Source organism: Cydia strobilella, chromosome 8, assembly GCF_947568885.1.
Source record: "Cydia strobilella chromosome 8, ilCydStro3.1, whole genome shotgun sequence".
Taxonomy (NCBI): domain Eukaryota; kingdom Metazoa; phylum Arthropoda; class Insecta; order Lepidoptera; family Tortricidae; genus Cydia; species Cydia strobilella.
Window position 1 is genome coordinate 5,624,821 of NC_086048.1, and position 22,655 is coordinate 5,647,475.

Sequence of the window (22,655 nt, forward strand, 5' to 3'; positions counted from 1 at the left end):
ACCGCTCAAAATGTTTCAACATTTTAAATATTTTTAATAAAATAACGTGAAGGTTTACAAAAGTAGGTATTTTTATTTTTTCCGGTGTTTAAAGAATATATAAATCATGATTACAAAATTAAAAAAAAATCATGCATGGAGCTTATTTCAATCAGTCTCAGTATGTACAAAAAGTACTGACTGGTACTGGTTGAGTGATGTAGCATGACAACAACAACAACAAATACAACAACAAATCGTTTATTTACCAAATATTTTAACAAATACGAACGTTTCCGAGAAAATACGATGGTAAAGGATTATGCACTACATCTGTAACAAAACTTTTACGTTTGCTAAGAGATTTCTTTCAGGCGCTGCGTTAACCTGTTCTATGAAAGTTTCTGTTGTACAGTCGCCATCAGATATATCGGAGCGGCCGAGGTGGTCACAATATCTGAACACGCACTCTAACGCCTTGACAATAGAGGCGTGTTCAGATATTTGTGAGAGTCTTGGCCGCTCCGATATATCCGATGGCGACTGTACGTACTGTTTGAATTATTTGGATGTCATATTATGTGCATAGAGCAAATCATTCAACTTCTATACAGACTAACTCCCCGAAAAAAGTGACTTCCTGCACTTCCTGTGAGCCCACGTAATAAAACCAGGGCCCGTAATATATCACAAGTAGTACGAGTATACTTGAAAAAGCAACCGGAAAGTTTTGAGGTATCGGTATATACCTATATATTAATTTCTTAAATTACACAAAGCTAAATAACACATGGGTAAGAAAAGGAATCAAACGAGAAAACATTCAACTACTCGTCAATAGATGTCGCCACTTACCTACGACAGAACTACTATAACCAAAACTTAATTTAACTTTGTTGGTAAATTTAGACCAAGATAAGTCTGCAAAGATTTTGATAGCACACGCAGTGCAAGTGTTAATTTATACGTCATAATTTCGTAGAAGTTTCACTAGTTCACGTATCAAAATCGTTGCAGACTTGTCTTGGTCTAACTCTAATCAATCCCATAATTCCCATACTTATTTAGTACTTAATAGCTAGCACCATAGAGTATATTGAATACGAAACACGAAATACGTACTTATTCCTAGTTTGTATTATTATGATATATAAATATGTCTGGTCGGACCTGAAAATCGTTGTTAGTAATGTAATTGTTTTGTACCTTTATTTTTTTAAATAAGATCATTTATTTTGATTTCCTTGATAATAAAGATAAAGTTATTGAAATTAATTTAAGGACTAATATTTTATAATATATCTATCTTTGTAATATTGTAAGCCTATTTCAATCCCGCATCGCTAGATGTCGTTAGTAGGAAAAGACGGGTTAATTGGCAATTTCAAATACCTACTCCTTTTGTGAAATCAGTTAAATTGCAATTATATTCTTATTTATTGTTATTAAAAGTGTAGTTTTATAACACTCATGGAATATGTATAACATTACCAACTCAGAGGTTGTTCGTTTAATGAGAAATTCCGATAGATGGCGCTTTAGCCAGATGTAACTAGCTTAGACTAGACAAACGAAGCATCCTTAACACATATTGGGCAACGGCTGCTAAGCATAATATTATGTTTTTTTTCTAATTTTTGCCGTGGAATTCTTCACCAGCAAGGATTCCATGATATAATACAATAAATGCAGTAAGGAAGTCTTTGGTACCGAAGCGTATTAGTCTAATTTTATTTCATACCATAATACCCATTTATGTCGTTTCATTTTTTCCGAGCCATGCCATGCACAGAATTATTCATTTGTCATACAATACGAATATTCCAACTATGTATAATTATTTTTTACCTACTCCAGTTTTTTGTAACAAAAACTATTATATAGATATGTGTAGCTAGAATATTATAAGCAGTGAAAGAAGCAAAAACTAGGCAGGCGAGCGCTAACAGTGCCAACTCCATTCGTCACTAGACCTCACCCACGAGCGCACATTTCCCGCCACCGGCCATTCGGACTGATTTAAATCTCACTGGTGGCAGATGCTGCATTAGTCACAAATCGATTCGATCGTAAACCTCATTCGGCTGTCAATCTAAAAGCTTTTGAGGAAGCTTTTTGCGTGCGTAAAGGATTCTTTGGCATCAATCCATTTGGTGGTGCGACCTGAGACCTAAATAAGCCTTGAAAGTGAGCTTAGGTGTTAGGTTAGCAGATTTAGTGAGGTTTACAACCGCCAGAACCATAAATAGTAGCTTTCATTTAGGATTCTTGTAGAAAGAATGGGGTGACAATGTGTATCTACCATAGGTTCAGGATGCGCTTTAGCTCTGGTTCATGGCATCCTCTAGACGTTGCTCTGGAGCGACACCGTGTCCGCAAATACTGTGGCGCCTGAAAGCTGTAGCAGCTGCCTCTGCGCGTGACTAAAAATAACGCGCGCCCGTCAGTACCGCCGTAACTATCGCGCGCGTCGCCCGCAGCGCCCGCGCAACGCAACCATGGCGGAGACCATTGAAGAGAGTTACGAGAGCGCGGTCACCCGCAAGGTGGTCCGCACAAACCTCAAGATAGAGGAGGTGAGGATGCAAACGTTTTATGTAACAATACGCCCCCGGCCGGTCACATAACCGACGTAAACACGAGCACACATGGACGCGGAAACCCTCGCGTTGTCCCTTTCCCGGCTTCCGGCGTATTCCTGGAGCTTTACTATTCCAAGTGTCTGTACGGAATGCGAAGGTCCGTACGTCAGTGAAGGAAGTGCGCGATGCGCTGTAATTTGTGGTGATGTAAATAGAACAGTTGAATGAAATTTTCCGTACCCACCTTGACTTGTGCGACGACCCGACCCGTGCTTCCGCGACCTTGCGGGCAAACAACACAACATCTCACACAATCATATGGAAACAACACATTAGGTACCTACACTACACACTACACAATCCTACTCACTAGCAACACTGAAACTGCAAAAACCGATGTTACCCTCAGATTAAACTTAACAATCAGCAGAAATATCTAGTTTCTAAAGAATGTTCAATGCTGGTACGCGCCGCCGACCTCTTCTGTCAGTCAGAAGATCAAACGTGTCTATATTTTATTACCGAATCGCAATGCGACTTTATTTTATCGTCTGTTTCTCACAAAGCTTTCTTTGTTTGCTTCTGTAGCAATCAACAGATACCAAGACCTAAACACGGTTTCATATTTAATGGTACATATTCTTTGTTACAATGGGCATACTAAACATTAAACCCTGGACCTACAGGAAATCCTGTCAAATTGAAAAATAATGACATGTTTTCAGTTTCAGTATATAAATTCGCTTTGTCACAGTTTTCCGGAAGCCCTGGATTTCATTTGCTTGACCAGTATGTTACGATTGTCTTAGGAGAATCTCAAACAATATACAACCCTAGCTAGAGGCCAAATGTCACAATCAATCTTCAAAACACTCCACCTACAACACTCTGTCATAAACACAATTAATAACGTCACATGTGCGTTTAAAATACTTCTGAATTTTCAAGTTCGCTTATACTAATGACGAAAGAATACTTGTCTTTTAATCACTGAAAACCATGCGCTCTTTGACACGTTAGCTAAAATGTCGATATTCTATGAAAAAGTTAAGCTGAGAAAAGTTAGCTGATTTTCCCTAGGTATTGTAGACGTAAAATGCATAACTTCTTGTATTGTATTGTTTTAAATTATTAAGTAAGTAGTCAATCAATACAGAACTACTTAATGTTATGTCTAAATAATATTTCAAAATATTATAAATGCATACGTTATTTGACAGGGCTACGTACAAAGTTGAAAGATTCCGTGATATGATATTCCTACAGTTCCTACATAAGAAACAACTGTTGCTTTTTGCTGCCAATCATCTTCAGTTTTAAGAATTGATTAGAGAAATCAGCAGACCGAATACTCCAACGGTTAGTGACCACTGTTAGAGATTGGCATAGCAAACGTTTGCTGAAGACAATCAGAATCTCAAAACAAGATTTTATTTTGTCATGGATAAAATATGACCAATTTGAACCATAACGTATAATAGTTACAAGTATATGTACATTTGTACGTAATAGATAGTATACTAGTATAACTGATTTATAGATAGCTTCAAAATGGGAATAATTTGGAGAAAACTTTTAATTTTTGGTGATCTAACAATGTGTTTGTCGGTCGCGTTGATGCGGTCGGAGGAAAAACGCGACGGGCATATTTTCGTCTTGGCTCCCATCCTAGTTTATCTGTTACATTACGATGTTTATCCACAATACGAATGTGTGCATTAATGTGGGTCTGTACCGCTTACAGTACCGGCCAATAATATATCCTCTACATGTTTGTCCGATAGAACTTTTTTTATAATATATATTTGTAAGTGATTTCCACCTCACTTCTTTAGGTAGTCTAAAAGCAGTCCTTTGTGCGAGCGATGAGAAAAATTGGTATCATGTAATGTTTTTTCATAGAGTTAGACCAAGAAAAGTCAGTAACGATTTGATAGCATTCGCAGTGCAAGTGTTATTTATACGTCATTTTTTCCTAGAAGTTTGAAGTTTAAAATAACACTTGCACTGTGCTATCAAAATCGATGCCGACTTTTCTTGGTCTAACTAGAGGCTTAATTTTATTTTTAATATATAGTTTGCTTCATTTTTTATTAGAGCTTTTTTAGTAATACGAGTATACTGAGTCCTATTGTAATTCACAGTATTTCATTGCAGTATTCATCATATATTTATACATACATATAAAATGACTAGTGAAATATGCAAACTAACCTATATTGTTTACTCTATACATGCTCATACAAAAAAACACAAAAGTAATATATTATTGGCCGGTACTGTATGTAGAGTAGATGCTCAGAGTTCAGACATACGGGTTAGCTTCAATGAGGGCTATCGTTTTTTTGCTCACCAGTTGGCGCCTCTGTTGATGGTGGTCCAAAAGACTAAAGAACAGCTGTCAGTCATTGAAGTGACAAGTGACATTTGACATTTCGAACTATGGAAAAGACCACCATCTACATTAGCGCCCCTAGCGGCGAATTCATACGCGTTAGCCCTCATTACCCTACCTACGTTTTTCCCCTAGGTATATCAGGGGCAAATATCGATTTGTCTTGAATCACATATGAATGACATGGCGACCATAACACATTTTGTTTTATGCCTCAAATGTTTGCTGGACTTCCGGTTCGAGCGCCATCTTGATAGTTAGCCTCGTGATTAATTACCTTGTTTTTTGCCCATTAATATTGTTTAAGGTGAAATATCGATAGCTTATAATACACTAAACTTATGTAGTTGGTAGTAGTGTGCAGGGAATGGAGAATTAATCTTCAAGTCAATCAATCTTGAAGTGCGTTTAACCACCATTTTGGAGTCAGCGGCCGGTAGTCCACGTACTTCTTGTACTTGTAAAGTCCAGCTATCGATTAACAGGAGCTAATAAAGCACCGTACACTAACTTGTACTTAACCGTACAATTTTAGTCGTATTTAAAGCTCCTAAGACCTTGATACTGGCAAAATAGGCCCACTGGACTAGAATGTAGCCATAATTTTAAAAGAATGAATGAATGAAACGAATGTTTGCTATTTAAAAAGTGCATATTAGCTACAAACACAAAAATGTGGAAATATGGTGTGGACTTATTGTGAATTCGTTCATTGCAATGTCACAAAATATGTGATGTCAGAGTTGTCATTAAAACAACTCAAATTGCATTCAGCACCCTATACCTAAAACACTTCCATAAAATCAACAATTGTAACAAATCGTTTGAAATCGTTTGACGACCGGTCTGGCCTAGTGGGTAGTGAGAGACCCTGCCTGCGAAGCCGATGGTTCTGGTTCGAATCTCGGTAAGGGCATTTATTTGTGTGATGAACACTAATAAATATTCCTGAGTCATGCATGGGTGTTTTTTATGTATATAAATATCTATGCTATATCTATGCATTTATCTATATATGTATGTATATCGTCGCCTAGCACTCATAGTACAAGCTTTGCTTAGTTTGGGGCTAGGTTGGTATGTGTAAGATATCCCCTAATATTTATTTAGATATTTAGTTAAATGTTGGACTGTGAACACAGGATACCTACTTACTTATGAGTCTTATGACGGTGCATGTAAAATGCAATTAATGACGTCTGAATAAAAGTGTACCCACATTCAAAAAGCCAGGGTTCATTGACGTCCGAACTTTGTAAGGGCTCTCAGTGGGTGGTCGGGTGACACTGTATTTTTAAACGTCAGCTGAAAGAATGACTGATTACGATTTCAGAGATGCAGCCCACGTGGCGTGAGCTTTATTGCGGGTAATTAAGGTCGAATGTCGCAAGTGTATGACGAGATTGATGAGTGATATGATAAGACGATCAAGCTTTTACACAACTTTAGGCAGATAATATGGAGTCATGAGCACACACTTCGGACACGTCGGTTGTCTCCACCGACACAATTCGATGTGGTTCTAATTGTAGCCCGTCATGCCTGTACGATTTTAGGGAATGAGCGTGGAATGAGCTGTTTATAAATGTACGTAAATTGTGTCTGACTAATCAAACACATCTCTGGAAAATAACGGATCAGTTGGATGGAACTGCAAAAAATTATCGCACAAAAATACTTATTTTTACCGAAAACAAAGGGTGAACTTACACTCAGAGAAAACTATTGTGAAAATAACAAAAAAACGTTGCTAAATAGGAGCCGACAGAGTCAAATTGCGGGCGCAGCAAGCTTAATTTTGCGAAAAAAAATTGCGTAAATGACAAAGCGAAAGCGTTAACTTTGTGAAAAAGCACATAGCGAATTTCACAAAGTCGAATTTTTCACAATTTTACTCTGTCGGCTCCTATTTCGCAATTTCAACTTTGTGAAAAATCATATAGCTAATTTCACAACGTAACATTTCTCGCAATTTGACTCTGTCTGCTCCTATTTTGCAATTTTAACTTTGTGAATATTCAGCAATGTCGACATTGTGAAATAACGTTGACAATAATACATAGTAAAAGTTGTGATTTATAACATTGCTAATTTAGCAAATCTTTACATTGCAATATGAACATTGTTAATTTAACAAATTTAGTTTTTAACAATTTTTCTTTGATGCCTATTCCGAACATAGCTATTTTAGCAATTTTTATTTTGTGGTTTTATCAAGTGAACTTCGTTATATAAACTACTTTGAAGTCGTAGTTTTAGCAAAGTTGAAAGACGGAATAGAGAAGTCATCAATGTTGATATTGTTAGCTCAGCAGAATAATATTGCGGGGATAGCAATGTTAATGTTGCTAGCTCCGCAGTGTAATATTGTGGTTATAGCAATGCTGACGTTGCTAGCTCCGCAGTGTAATATTGCGGGGATAGCAATGCTGACGTTGCTAACTCCGCAATGGAATATTGCGGGGATAGCAATACTGACGTTGCTAACTCCGCAGTGGAATATTGCGGGGATAGCAATACTGACTTTGCTAGCTCCGCAGTGGAATATTGCGGGGATAGCAATTCTGACGCTGCTAGTTCCGCAGTAGAATATTGCGGGGACAGCAATGTTGACGTTGCTAGTTCCGCAGTGGAATATTGCGGGGATAGCAATGCTGACGTTGCTAACTCCGCAGTGGAATATTGCGGGGATAGCAATACTGACGTTGCTAACTCCGCAGTGGAATGTTGCGGGGATAGCAATTCTGACGCTGCTAGTTCCGCAGTAGAATATTGCGGGGACAGCAATGTTGACGTTGCTAGTTCCGCAGTGAAATATTGCGGGGATAGCAATGCTGACGTTGATAGCTCCGCAGAGGAATATTGCGGGGATAGCAATGCTGACGTTGCTAGCTCCGCAGTGGAATATTGCGGGGATAGCAATACTGACTTTGCTAGCTCCGCAGTGGAATATTGCGGGGATAGCAATGCTGACGTTGCTAGTTCCGCAGTGGAATATTGCGGGGATAGCAATGCTGACGTTGCTAGCTCCGCAGAGGAATATTTCGGGGATAGCAATGCTGACGTTGCTAGTTCCGCAGTGGAATATTGCGGGGATAGCAATGCTGACATTGCTAGCTCCGCAGAGGAATATTGCGGGGATAGCAATGCTGACATTGCTAGCTCCGCAGAGGAATATTGCGGGGATAGCAATGCTGACGTTGCTAGCTCCGCAGAGGAATATTGCGGGGATAGCAATGCTGACATTGCTAGCTCCACAGAGGAATATTGCGGGGATAGCAATGCTGACGTTGCTAGCTCCGCAGAGGAATTTTGCGGGGATAGCAATGCTAACGTTGCTAGCTCCGCAGTGGAATATTGCGGGGATAGCAATGCTGACGTTGCTAGCTCCGCAGTGGAATATTGCGGGGATAGCAATGCTGACGTTGCTAGCTCCGCAGTGGAATATTGCGGGGATAGCAATTCAGACGTTGCTAGCTCCGCAGTGGAATATTGCGGGGATAGCAATGCTGACGTTGCTAGCTCCGCAGTGGAATATCGCGGGGATAGCAATGTTTACGTTCAACATTGCAGAACTAGCAATGCCAAAAGTCGCGAACGACAATAGCTACCTGAAAAAATACAACAATATTTATAAAACTAACTTTTATTATTAAAAAACGTTTGCAGGTCCGTAAGAATAGAAAAAAATGTTGCCCACTAAAATACAAATAATGTAGATAATAATGGGAAACTAAAAGTTTCCAGTGAAAAATCAACTATTTACTAATATGTAAATCAAAAACAAACACTCGGTGTTTCGAAAATGGGAATTGAACCCGCTAAATGAAAGAAAGACCTGCAATTTACTGTACCGATCGGAAGGCTTAATTACATACATTTATTTAAGATGCTATGTTATTTTGAAGAACCCTTTGATTGAGCCTTTCGATCGGTACAGTAAAATTGAAAGGTTTTTTTTGTTTTTCACATTTAGCGGTATAGTAACAGTTAAGCTATGTCAGCTCATATTCAAGCGCGCGTGCACCGCGATTTGATCTGATTAGCCAAAACCCATATCCGTAGGAACGGATCAACGGGACGCCAGTCCCGCCTGAACCATTGTACAGTTAACTGGTTATTTTAATATACGGAGTCGAATATAAAAGTGATTATTATTCAACACTAAAATACCTATTTAAATACTATTTACCCTCTAGCCACTATACAGAAGTACCGTCAGCGGGATCCGGGAATCGAACCCGCTTTAGAAGTACTAAAAAAGCGGGTTCGATTCCCGGATCAGCCAGGCGACTTTTTTCAAATTCTTTGAATGTAGTTCGTATTGTTTTTAAATAAATATAGAAATGAAGCTATTTTTACTTCCACTCGTCAAATATTTGGTGACAACTCGCCAAATATATCGAAACACAACCTTATTCCCATGGCAAGAAAGGTGTGTTGCGACATATTTGGCGACTTTGGCTGGCTATTTGAAGCTGACTGTACCTACTATTTCAAAGTTAAATGGATGCGAATGGATTAGAAGTATGACCATATATTTGACGAGTAGAAGTAAAAATAGCTTCCTTTCATTTTTATTTCAAAACAATACGAATTGCAAATAATTAAGAAAAATCGCCTGGCTGATCCGGGAATCGAACCCGCTAAATGTGAACAAATAATAATAATTAGCATACCGTCAGGTAACAAGCAAAACTCACTAACTACTGAAAAATAATTAAACAAAAATCAACCTTATTCGCATAATATTACGGTTCACTATGGCTATGAACTTGTGGTGGTACTTAGTGACTTTTGCTTATCACCCGACGATATATCTACCTGCTGTTAACCTAACCTAACCTAACCTAAGTACTGGTAATAACCAACAACAGTATAACGTGACCCACCCCGTGCAGTTCTGTACCTTACTGTCAATATTATAGTGACAACGCTATTCATACATCAGGTCACTACTTACATGCAAGGTGTTTCCTAACACAACAATCTAGCGCCACTTGCACCATCCTACTAACTAATGAGGGGTTAACCGGTTAACCCCTCATTAGTTAGTAGGATGGTGCAAGTGGCGCTTAGGGCCACAACTGTAGTTACATATCGTTTAAATAGAAACTAAACTTATAGCCACGTCAAATTAAGCCGAAAATATCAATCAGCAGAAATAATTCGTGTTGTTTTGAAAATTGGTATAGTTATTTATACCTTGTGGTGTCCAGATAAACATACTAAAAGTCCTCGAGGGTGTAGGGGGGGGGATTTTCCAAACCACGAATTATATCCGCAGATTTTTTATTTTTTTTTGGGTTATTAGCATATTATCACTGCATGAACAAAACTGTTTTCATAATGAGGGCTATTCCCATCAATAATCATTACATATTTACCGTAATATAACATTTGATTACTTCCTGTAAAATAAAATACGAACAAAAATATGTTTAAAATAGGAATTGTTAACACTGTAATGTTCCACGGCCCTTTTGAACTTAATTTACTAAACTGAGTTAGGGTATGCATTATACCTGCATAAGTAATTGTAATCATACTTACTATTACTACAAATTATTAAATCTTACTCTAGTTGGGTTAATTAAATCGGTTTACTGAGTACGATATGATACTCAGGAAGATTAATGTTATGCCCAATGACTACACAGTTGCACAAAAACGGATACTGCATGGTGTCTTGATCAATGTATATGTGTGATGATTGTAATGAGTCCAGTACATTATAAGCATGGTAATGATTATCAAAACCAATTGTTTGTAAAGGCTTAGCCTTGAAACTAATCTTAGACACTCCATCAACATATATGTCATCAATTTTGGAAAAATAAATGTTTTCTTCATTAATAGCAGTAACTATTACAGAATTTACTTGGTAGCGCTCGGAACACTTTGCCGCCCAACTCACTTTATATAATTTTGTAATATCTGACCATTGCATTTGATCTAAAATCTGTTTACATTCACTAACTGGTACTTCTGCTTGGCCCCCAAACGAAAGAGGCGAACGAATAGTTTCTTTCAAGAATATGTCATTTAACATCAACTGATGCTTTCGAGCTACTGTCAGTGTCATGTTAATTCGGTTATTTGTTGATTTTGCAGCTAACTTGTTGAAGCGATGTTTAGCTTCGTAGCGCATTGAAGACAGAAATCTCAAGGGACCAAAACGTAACATTGCCGAATGATAGTGCAGTAAATTGTGAAATTTAGGCTTAAGACTTTGGTTAAACAGTGTGATGTACATTTCGCAAAAGTCAGCGATCATATACTTAAAATAGTCTATTTGCTCAGATACAAAACGGGGTGACATAATAAAATCTAAAACAGTCATTAATTGAATATACAGTTGCCAATATTTATTATGTCTTGGAATGAAATCACCAAACATTACACCAAAATACTTGCAAAATGTGCTCATTTCGGCAGCATTTAAACGTATATTGCCTTTTCGTAAATTGGACATGGCCAGCGTGACGGGCTTATCTTTTTTATCGGGACCGTATTGAAATGAGGAAATTTTGTTATTAACAATATCAATTGTAAGATATTTCATTTTGTCTACAAAAACCACAAGTAAAGAGCACATGACGTATTTGGCACAGCCTTCGTGCATGTCATGCATTACATCAAAACCCATTTGCGAAAATAAATTAAAATTTTCTATGTCGAGCCATATACATTTTTCTTTGACGCCTGTCAGAGATGAATTATTCGTTTTTAAATCATCCTGGTAATTTGACTCGGTCCTTAAGAGAGATTCATCTTCATAAACCTGATTAGCCATGACTTTTTTCTCTACTTTGCATGTTCTGCAAGGAAAATTGCTTGAAAAACTCTCAACAAATCCTAAAACACTATGCAAGCCTAAATTATCTCCTAAAATTAATGACAACTCAAAGTAAATTGTGCCCTTGAAATCTGGCAAATCAAAAACTATTCCATGCTTAAATAAATCATTAAACTGGTCAATCAGGGGCTGAAATATTATACGATTCCCAAATTCCACTCTGTCAGTGGAATGATAGAGTAAGACTAAAAATATGTTACCTAACAGAGAGGCACAATAGTACGGCAGGCAAGGAAGAGAAATGTATGCGGCTCCTAGTTTGTGCACACCACTATGACTACCCAAAGGGTTCAAAGTCTCGAAATCGTCAATTTGCAAAAATATGGGCATGACTATCTTATCTCCATGATTTTTCTGTCTCCAAAATGAACCATGCATATAATGCTCTATACTGTTTGACGTGTCATGAGCCATCAGTTTTTTCATAGCATCGATGGTCTCATGAAGTATGTTAGGCAACGAAAAAAATTTGTGCAACACATCTCTAATAGGTATTTTATGGGCTATGCACTCTACTGCTTGGTAATAAGTTTTACCTTTTTTTTTTACGTAATCAAATCGTCGCCCTACAGTATAAGGCTCAGGATTAACTAAAGTACCCTTACTTTCAAAGAACTGATGTCGTTTATAAGTTGAACTAAACATCTCTAGATCGGTTGTCAGTTTTGCTACGGCAGAGCTAGAAGTTACTGGTAACAGAGGTCTGATTGACATAGTGAACATGTTGTGAATACCGCTATAAACTGTATCTAGCACATTGTTCGGCAAATGGGGATTACTATACAGGGATGAGAAAAGTTGACCTAAACTGTCGCTTAGCGGCGGTGTGTTGTGTTTGCTATCACTCTGTATAGTACTATTATTTTCTTTAATTTGAAACTCGGTTGCGCTACACACATTATGTAATGGATCATTATTCACGGGAGAGGTCTCTTGTCCAATAGCAAAATCCTGTACACTTGAAGCCTGTTGTAACATAGAAGAATCTGAATGTTCTTTCAAATAATGACGCCTAAATGAATTGTAGAGTTGATAAGTTCTCCCACAATCCATGTTTGGACAAATATAACATTTACCTGGATGATAAAATGTAAAATGGGTTTTAAATTGCTTCATTTGGACAAAAGACCTTTTACATATTGCACACAGCACCATCGTGCCTGTTAGAAACAGAAGCAAGCAAATCTAGCATAGGAGTGCCTTCAGTGTCAAACTTGCTCTTCATTACATATATACTTCTTTGGATAAACATCCAGACTGGGGCACAATCTTTTGAATATGGTAAGTCTAATGCCCATAGAATCTTAAAAGTATTTGAAACAGCTTTACAAATGCTGGGAAACGTGTACCTGATGTCTTCAGAGATTATTAAATCATACTGCGTAACATCCTGCCAGCAAGCCCCAACAGCAACCAAATATGGAAGAACAGGCAATTTTTTTTCCTGCAATGTGGCCTTCCGTTCACTGAAGTGGCTTTGAAGGTCCGATGTAGATGGCACCAAGCTTAAAAACGCGTTGCTTACTTCTAATCTAGACGGGTTCCAGGGTTTTCTGACTCCTTTCACGGGAACAGTGTGCATTTGTTTCAGCAACAGGGGAACTGCCAGAAAAGTCGCAACATTCGCTTGTTCCTCCCCCGCTGCAAAAATAATTAATACTTAGTATGGTTAACGGTTACTTAAGGTAAAGTTTCTATTGAGTAAAATTCGTCATCTCCTCTATCTATAGTACCTACTTCACTTCCAGCCGGGCTAGCACATGATTGGCGCGAGAGTATCTCGCCGCGACATAGACTACCCGTCGCCTTTAAATTCATACAGTTAGTAAAAGACGGGTAGTCTATCTCGCGGCGAGATACTGTCGCGTCAATCATGTGCTCGGCCTACAGGTGTCGTTAAAAAAATCTACCCTGTATATAATATGTTATTTTCATCACACTTGCTCGAAAAAGATCTAATATCATGCAGGTGTACTAAAGGACAAAGGCCTATATTGTTCCCGCAGGAGTTATGGATTGTGAAAAAAAGGTGTAACTCTCTAGGGAGTTACAGCTTTTTTTTTATTATGTCATAACTACTACTATTACTACTTAATATGAACCAAGTAGGTATACATGAGTTTTACTTTTAAAATACTGACGTTTATAATTAGATATTTCGGTTAATTAATTTAATAGCTGTTCAAAATAATATTCTTACTCAATTTTCAATCGTGGCTGAATGCCGGATGGGTATGTGCCTTAGATGCCTAACTTGGCAAAAAATCACAATATGGCGGACGAATGTTTGAAATGTCACCGTATTTAAGAATTTTTTCGCATAAAATTTAGTTTTTTCTTCGCAAGTGTGATTCTGTGTTACTCCGGGAGTAAGAATATTAACAAACTCGAGCCCCTTGCAAGAACTTGAACGTTATGCTTAGGTACTTACTTCTATATAATCTATATGGCTGAACAAATAAAACGTATGTACCAGGGTGGTTCACGTGTGTATGGGAAAAATTCAAGCTCTACCCCCTTATTTTGTTGATCAATCACAACTTTATCTCAACTACAATTTTTATTCCCATAATTTGAAAATGTGATTTATAAGTTATTAAGTAAAAAAACATTTTTATTTCAAATTTTTATGAATTTTTAGGTGAATTTAAAAAAATCTACCTTTTGAAAAATTACAAAAAATAGAAATGAAATTGTTTTTTTTTTTTACTTCAAAACTTATAAATCAAATATTCAAATGGTGTGTAAACAGATACATAAATAAAAATCTAAATAATAAATACGCATCCTCTTGTAGTTAAAGTTACAAAATTGGGAATATTTTTTCAGCAAAATGAGTGTAACAAAATAAAACAAAAGGTTTTTTAGAGCCACCCTAGTATGTACAGTGTATGCAATTTCGAAGCTCACTGTACATACTGTATTTACATATAGAGGCAATAAAGACACTATTTGACAAAAAAACGATAATATAACTTACAAGTTGCAAGATCCAAAACAGTTTGAATAGAAGTGTCAGGTCGTGTTAGCTGTTGAGCCTTCTCATCTAGTAATGATAGCAGGCGACCTTTCACTACCGGGAAATTTTCTTCGAACTTTCCTTCTATTTCAGGGTATATTTTGTCAAAGTCACTGGCCAGCTGAAAATAAACAGAAATCAAACATTTGTTATTCAATTAGAGCTTAAAAGCTCTTTCACAAAATCAAAAATGTTGCTAGTCATCAATCATCATTCATAATCATACAACGAGAAATGTTGCTAGTGTATATATGAGTATTTAAAATGAAAATCAATAACCCGACTGCATAATAATAATATAATCTACTAGCCCGCGACTCCACCCGCCACAGATAGACACACTTTCGCATTTATAATATTAGTATGGATTTACTCGCAAAACTGAGACAAATGTAATGACACCTCATATGTTAAACTCCGCTAAATGGTTTAGGCAGTAGAGCGTGCCAAATAATTAAAGATACATACATACATACGCTTGAAAAACTTAACCTCCTTTCTGCAGTTGGGTATAAAAATAACTTAACACAAATTGATGACTTCTGCCTGGTGATGTCATGAAGTCTGGCATGAAGACACTTGATTGATTAGTATTATCATTGACTCACCAATTCATAGCCCCAAGGACATTGCAGTGCTGGGAAGATGCTCAAATAACTAACATGGTCGCCTTCTTGCAGTGCAGCCATGCGTTCATGTAGACAACTGTTCCATTTTGTTTCTACCAATTCTCTCGGTGAAGAAGAGTGCTTCAACCACTGCACGGTATCTTTTTCAGAGTCTTGATTGGTACTTATTGTTTGAAAGGTGTCAGGAAAAGGTCTAACCCGTGCATTAGAAGATTTGACAGCAGATTTTTTTCTCTTGTTTTGGTCTCCGCTGCTGTCGCTGCTCTTGTCGCTATTACTGCTGTTACGACTTCTGCTGCGGCTGCGGATTTCTGCATTTAATTTTCTGCGTACTGTTATTAATCGGTTCACTATCAGGCCACTGGCCTGGATAGCTTTTCCATCAACAAGACGAAAAGGATTATAATATACCCCCTTTGTTTCACCTGGGAAAAGCTTTATAATTTCTGATGTCCACGTATCCCAGGTTTCTTTTCGTATTGGGTCAGTGTTTTCTTTCAATTTCCGCACCTCAGCCTCAACAATAAGGGCCGTCAGTATCTTTCGGTCACTAGACGATAATACCTTTTTATTGATTAGAGGTTTCCCAATACTGGATGTCTCTAAAATTTGTTTAAGATTTCCGCCAGTTATAGCCCCTATGAGTTTGCTTGCATCTATAAACTGTAAATCGTCACAATTGATGTCCCATTCCTGAAAATCAAGTAAGCACTAAGTTACTAAAGAACTAGAAGTCACGTCATGTGGGTATTTACTATTTGGGCACAATCATAATATTTACATAAAATAAATACATAAAATAAATATTTGGAGACAATCTTATTCAGAAAATCAACCTAGTCCCAAACTAAACGTTATTTATTTATTTTAGACTTAAAAACAAAACATTCATATTGACTACATATGATAGAAATAGCTTACACTTTTAATCTTTTGGATAGTAAAAAACCGGCCAATTGCGAGTCGGACTCGAGCACCGAGGGTTCCGTACTTTATAGTATTTGTTGTTATAGCGGCAACAGAAATACATCATCTGTGAAAATGACAACTGTCTGGCTATCACGGTTCATGAGATACAGCCTAGTGACAGACAGACAGACGGACAGCGGAGTCTTAGTAATAGGGTCCCGTTTTTACCCTTTGGGTACGGAACCCTAAAAATATATGATTATAATTAAATGTATTATAAATTAGTCGGAGTAATTCGTATTAAAATAAGTTGAAATAATTTGACCCAAAATAATAATGTACCTTAATATAATTATTCTGTGAAATGTATTTATTTCCTGGCCTACTTGTAATATGGGTACTAGTGACGATATAAATACTTATATAGTTTAATACATAGAAAACACCTAAGACTCAGGAACAAATACTCGTGTTTATCACACAAATATTTGCCCTGACCGGGGATTGAACAGACAGTTGACTCCCTCTGCATAACAAAAACATGATCCACCTTAAATACAGAGTAAAGATAAATATTATTATAATTACCAATAATTCAGTTGATGTTGTAACAACAGAGGATGTACTAGATTTTTGGCTACTTGATGGAATCACAAAGGAGTCTTGCTTTTTAATTGGAGCTATAACTTGCTGTACATCTACATCCCTCGGATCTTTTGTAACTCCTCTCTATAAAATAAAATTAGGAGTGATTAATTTAACCATAATGCCCATTCACATTATTTTATTTATTTTTATTTATTTATCAAATGGCACTATTTAATTGTTAATGCTTAGTTTATTGATGAAAATACAAAAGTCGCTGTATCTCCATCATCAGACTTAACCTTGATAAAAAATTCTTTATAAATCTTACTGGCTTAGTAAACATAACGAAGAGGACAAATCGTCAAAGTGAACTATGCATCGTTAAAGAGTTTCGTTTTGATCATCATCAGCAGTTCCACTTCATTAAATGTCAGTTTTTCTGAACGTGAATACTAGATTCATTAATGAAAATACAAAAATCGCTATATGTATGCCTATAAGATTCAAGAATTTTTCCCTGGATTCCTCATGGATCCCATCATCAAAACTGGGTTTTGACAAAAACGGGACCAACTTGGGACTATACACATTCAAACAAAAAAAACAATTTTCCAAATCGGTTCACCAATGACGGAGTTATGACGTAACATACATACAAAAAAAAAAACGGTCGAATTGATAACCTCCTCCTTTTTTGAAGTCGGTTAAAAATTGATTCAAAGTAATGAAAACATCTAAATTTTGAATCAAGTAGGTATACGAAAAAATGAAACTGCTCACGCGTTCTCTCTCACGGTCTAACGCCATACGCAGTTTCCCTTTTTGAACTGCTGCCGGGACCAATAACGACAACTCATGGTCGTTTGCGTTCAATAAAAAATCGAGATCCGCGCCCTGATCTATAAGCATAGAGATAAATAATAAGTACTGCATATTGCATAAATTTAACCCACTACACTGCACTGTCATGGCGGTAACAATGCCGGCAATATTTTTGCAGATATATTTGTCCATGGGGCTTCAAAGTGCCATAATTTCATTGCAACGTGTATTTTCCATGATTTCAAGAAAAATAAGAAGTAAATGGCCATTTCGATGGAGCTATAATGTCTACAACAATACATTGCTTTATTTGGGCAGTCGTGTAAAAAAAAATGGTCCAACATTGCAATTCAAAAATAACCTAAAAATAATTGTTTTAAATTCGATTTAAGAAATCTTCGACTTCGAATAGTTTATTAGGATGAAACAAATATCGATTAGCAACGACAGTCACATTACATTAACTACAATAGTAACTAGTTAGAACTATGTAAATACAAATTATAACTTACCGTTTAGCGATCCAAAAAGGTGTATCAAATCACAGTTGAACAGAAACACACTTAAGTCGTCCATCCTTTATATTTACTATTTACCTATAACTGTCTTAACTTTAAAGAAACTATTTCCTTATATTTTTAACAACGTGAACGGTTCGTTGTTTGAAAAGACAATAATAATCACTAAATAAATACGTTCCGTTGTTAGCGATTTGTCACGCATCCTAACCGTACGAATGTTGCCAGCGAAATGAACGATTCTTTTGTCAATTTTGCAAAGGACTAGTCAACATCACTATTTTAACAAAGTTAACATTGTGTTTCTAGCAATGCTTATATTATTTCGCAATGTAAAAGTTGTGAAATTATTAACTTGAGAAATTTTTCCCTTGTAAATTCCGCAATTCTAACATTGCGACTTGAGCAATCAAATACCTTTCTTAGAATTCCGTTTTTAGGGTAAAGGCATTAGTAAGTAGGTACTAAGTACAAATAATAATAATTAAGTACGTTGTTCCTTATAAAAAACTGCAAACCTGGAGAGTGGAGTCATAGCACGGTACGCTTATCACCATGCCTGTCACGTTCTAACAAGTATGTGAGTGCGAAAGTGACGGACTTAGTGATAGGGGAAACCATGCTGTGCGGGCAGCACGTAGTACGTACAGAAGGTTATAATTTATTATGTGTGAGCATTTGACAGATTCAAAGAGCAGTTAGATTAAAAACTATTTTAGGTAATAATTGCTTATCTAGAGAGATCGGTGCGGGCGGGTTGTGAGCGCGGCGCTGGCGGGCCGCGAGCATGACGTTGTCACTGACGCTGTCGCTAAATCTAGAGCCCGCGCAGCATGGTTTCCCCTATCACTAAGTCCGTCACTTTCGCACTCACATACTTGTTAGAACGTGACAGGCATGGTGATAAGCGTACCGTGCTACGACTCAGACAAAATTAATACAGCCGCCTTGAATAGCCGCCGAATAGTAAATCATATTTTTACTTCTAGCGCCTAAACTATTGAGTGGATTTCAATCAAATAGACATCAGTAGATCCATAATTAGTACACGAGTGCTATGCAATACAAATTTACTAAAATAAGTGGAGGAAAAATGTGTAAAACTTAAAAATGTGACTACAAAAACAGATTTTAGGTCTTAAATGGGGTTTAAATAATAGTGACAGTAATGAAATTTGACACCTACAATTTCAGGGATCCCTGTTTGCGTGTCATAAAATTGGAGCTTCGGGTCCACGGGGATCAAACGCCATCTTGAAAAGTATAAGTCTTTTTTGGTTTTTCTTTTTTTCTCGGAATATCTGGGTTTAATGTGAATACTGTGTATAGCGAAACGAAAGCTTGTTAAATTCCACATTAAAAAGTTATACAACACCATGTCCCAAAAACGAAGCCTTTTTCTAGAAATTACCAATTTTTGGAACACAAACACATTATCTACCCAACCACGAAAAAAAAAAATGTGTGGAAACTTGTAAGCTTCCCTTGTAACTTGTAAGCCCTATTTGATAGTTTGTATGGAGATCAAACCTTTTTTTGAGTACAGGACTAAGAAGTCTTTGTATGAAGGCATATTATTAGAATACAAGAAAAGTAATTTAAGCGTTTTTAAATATTCATCCCTTAAAAGAGTTAAAAAGGGGTTGAAAGTTTGAATTCATTACAAATGCTTATTGAAATTTCTCAGAAAGGCATTGTATAATATTACAAAAAAGGTTATTTCAACGTTCTTAATAATTCTACCCTTAAGGGTGTTAAAAAGGGGATGTATATAAGTTTATATGTAGTACAAGTTTTCGTTTTAGCTAGGAACATGAAACTTGGTAAAAGGGCATTATATTAAAATAGACGAAAACTGATTGCACCGTGTTTGAAAAGTTTGTATTAATAAAGTTTGCAGTGGGAGCGAACATTTTTTTTAAATAGTGGACTTGAAAATCTGAGTGTTGAGAGGGTTTATATCGCGAACAATTTTTTTCAGCTAGGGGCTTGAAACTTTGTACTTTGTGAAAGACAAATTTCATGCGCTGTATAATTATTAACAAATGATTTACCGTCCCTACTGATATCTTTTGCTGCATAATGTTCTATGCTCATTTAAAATATATAACCACCAACATACAAATCCACGCGTACGAAGTCGCGGGCAACAGCTAGTATATTTAATATGTCTTAACCGTTTCAACGCCAAGCAGCGAAGTAATTCGACGTGACTCAGACCAGACGCCAAGCAATAAACCAAATGTATGGTTTTCTAATAGGAGCAAATGTCGTGGCGTCAGTGGTACGACTTTCCGCTGACGTGATTTTCCGTCTTTGGCGGTGAAAAGGTTAAAACAAAAACCTATTATTGGATTATTTACCCTTGTAACACCTGCAAACATTGTAAATCAACTTAAAATTTGTAGTTAAGAGTTCTCTTTTGTGATTTTGACAAAGGCTCTCTCAAAGTTGCTAAAATCACAAGGTATTAATCAATGTGGTTGTGAACACTGTCAACCTCCAAACTTTAGCCGTGTAGATTCCGCAGAGTTCTATTTTGTTATTTTGACAAAAGCTCTTGAAGTTGCTAATATCACAAAGTAAAAAACAATGTGGCGGCCAACATTGCGAACCGCACAAAACTTAACTGTGAAGATTTCGCAGAGTTATTCTTTGTTATTTTGACAAAGGTCCTCAAAGTTGCTAACATTACAAGGTTTAAATCAATGTGGTTGTGAACACTGTCAACCCTCAAACTTTATCCGTGTAGATTCCGCAGAGTTCTATTTTGTTATTTTGACAAAGGCGCTTAAAATTGGTAATGTCACAAAGTAAAAAACAATGTGGCGGCCAACATTGCGAACCGCACAAAACTTAACTGTGAAAATTTCGCAGAGTTATTCTTTGTTATTTTGACAAAGGTCCTCAAAGTTGCTAACATTACAAGGTTTAAATCAATGTGGTTGTGAACACTGTCAACCCCCAAACTTTAGCCGTGTAGATTCAGCAGAGTTCTATTTTGTTATTTTGGCAAAGGCTCTTGAAGTTGCTAATGTCTCAAAGTAAAAAACAATGTCGCGGCCAACATTGCGAACCGCACAAAACTTAACTGTGAAGATTTCACAGAGTTATTCTTTGTTATTTTGACAAGGGTCCTCAAAGTTGCTAACATTACAAGGTTTAAATCAATGTGGTTGTGAACACTGTCAACCCTCAAACTTTATCCGTGTAGATTCCGCAGAGTTCTATTTTGTTATTTTGACAAAGGCGCTTAAAATTGGCAATGTCACAAAGTAAAAAACAATGTGGCGGCCAACATTGCGAATAGCACAAAACTTAACTGTGAAAATTTCGCAGAGTTATTCTTTGTTATTTTGACAAAGGTCCTCAAAGTTGCTAACATTACAAGGTTTAAATCAATGTGGTTGTGAACACTGTCAACCCCCAAACTTTAGCCGTGTAGATTCAGCAGAGTTCTATTTTGTTATTTTGGCAAAGGCTCTTGAAGTTGCTAATGTCACAAAGTAAAAAACAATGTCGCGGCCAACATTGCGAACCGCACAAAACTTAACTGTGAAGATTTCACAGAGTTATTCTTTGTTATTTTGACAAGGGTCCTCAAAGTTGCTAACATTACAAGGTTTAAATCAATGTGGTTGTGAACACTGTCAACCCCCAAACTTTAGCCGTGTAGATTCCGCAGAGTTCTATTTTGTTATATTGACAAAGGCTCTTGAAATTGGTAATGTCACAAAGTAAAAAACAATGTGGCGGCCAACATTGCGAACCTCACAAAACTTTACTGTGAAGATTTCGCAGAGTTATTCTTTGTTATTTTGACAAAGGTCCTCAAATTTGCTAACATCACAAGGTATAAATCAATGTGGTTGTGAACACTGTCAACCCCCAAACTTTAGCCGTGTAGATTCCGCAGAGTTCTGTTTTGTTATTTTGACAAAGGCTCTTGAAGCTGCTATTGTCACAAAGTAAAAAACAATGTGTCGGCGAACATTGCGAACCGCACAAACTTTAACTGTGAAGATTTCGCAGAGTTATCTTTTGTTATTTTGACAAAGGTCCTCAAAGTTGCTAAAACCACAACTCACAAATCACACGTTGTGCAATGAGCAAAGCCAAACTATGTTAAATTCGCATTTTTAACTATGCTATTATGACAAGGCATCGAAAAATTGATAGTTTAACAACATTTTTATTGTTAGTTTCGCAATAATTGCGTTTCGCAAAAAAAAAGTTGCTGCGCTAGCAAAGGCTAGGTTGTCAATGTCCCAAAGTAGTTTTGTGTTTTTATCAATAATTCGTTCGCAACGTAAAACTGCAGCCTTGTCTCCGGATTTTTCTCTGAGTGTAAACTT

At 36.8% G+C, this 22,655-nt stretch overlaps 2 protein-coding genes across 3 annotated transcripts in view; one reads left to right on the forward strand and one right to left on the reverse strand.

Moving 5' to 3' along the window:
• Window positions 1-2,402: 2,402 nt before the first annotated feature.
• Window positions 2,403-22,655, forward strand: part of LOC134743513 (tropomodulin-1) — a 268,940-nt gene continuing 248,687 nt past the window's right edge. Inside the window, exon 1 of the mRNA XM_063676995.1 lies at window positions 2,403-2,555. Coding sequence (XP_063533065.1) covers window positions 2,478-2,555 — 78 coding nt within the window. The 5' untranslated portion in view covers window positions 2,403-2,477. The remainder of the gene's footprint in view (window positions 2,556-22,655) is intronic.
• LOC134743511 (uncharacterized) lies at window positions 9,259-21,163 on the reverse strand. Of its 2 annotated transcripts, XM_063676992.1 has the most exons (6): window positions 18,295-19,132; window positions 17,741-17,859; window positions 16,961-17,101; window positions 15,443-16,156; window positions 14,796-14,955; window positions 9,259-13,456 (listed from the first exon to the last, which is right to left on the reverse strand). In XM_063676992.1, exons 1-6 carry the CDS (start codon window positions 18,356-18,358, stop codon window positions 12,948-12,950), a joined length of 1,707 nt encoding a protein of 568 aa, XP_063533062.1. In that variant the 5' UTR covers window positions 18,359-19,132; the 3' UTR covers window positions 9,259-12,947. The 2 variants fall into 2 exon arrangements, 1 of the variants encoding a protein (XP_063533062.1); XR_010128020.1 differs by lacking the exons at window positions 9,259-13,456; window positions 14,796-14,955; window positions 15,443-16,156; window positions 17,741-17,859 and having other exon boundaries at window positions 16,189-17,101; window positions 18,295-21,163.

Coding starts and splice junctions, on each gene's coding strand:
- LOC134743511 (XM_063676992.1), bottom strand. CDS start 18,358: ATGGACGACTTAAGTGTGTTTCTGTTCAACTGTGATTTGATACACCTT. Junction 17,860..18,294: donor CCTTTTTGGATCGCTAAACG/GTAAGTTATAAT, acceptor CTATGCTTATAG/ATCAGGGCGCGGATCTCGAT. Junction 17,102..17,740: donor TAGACCGTGAGAGAGAACGC/GTGAGCAGTTTC, acceptor TTTATTTTATAG/AGAGGAGTTACAAAAGATCC.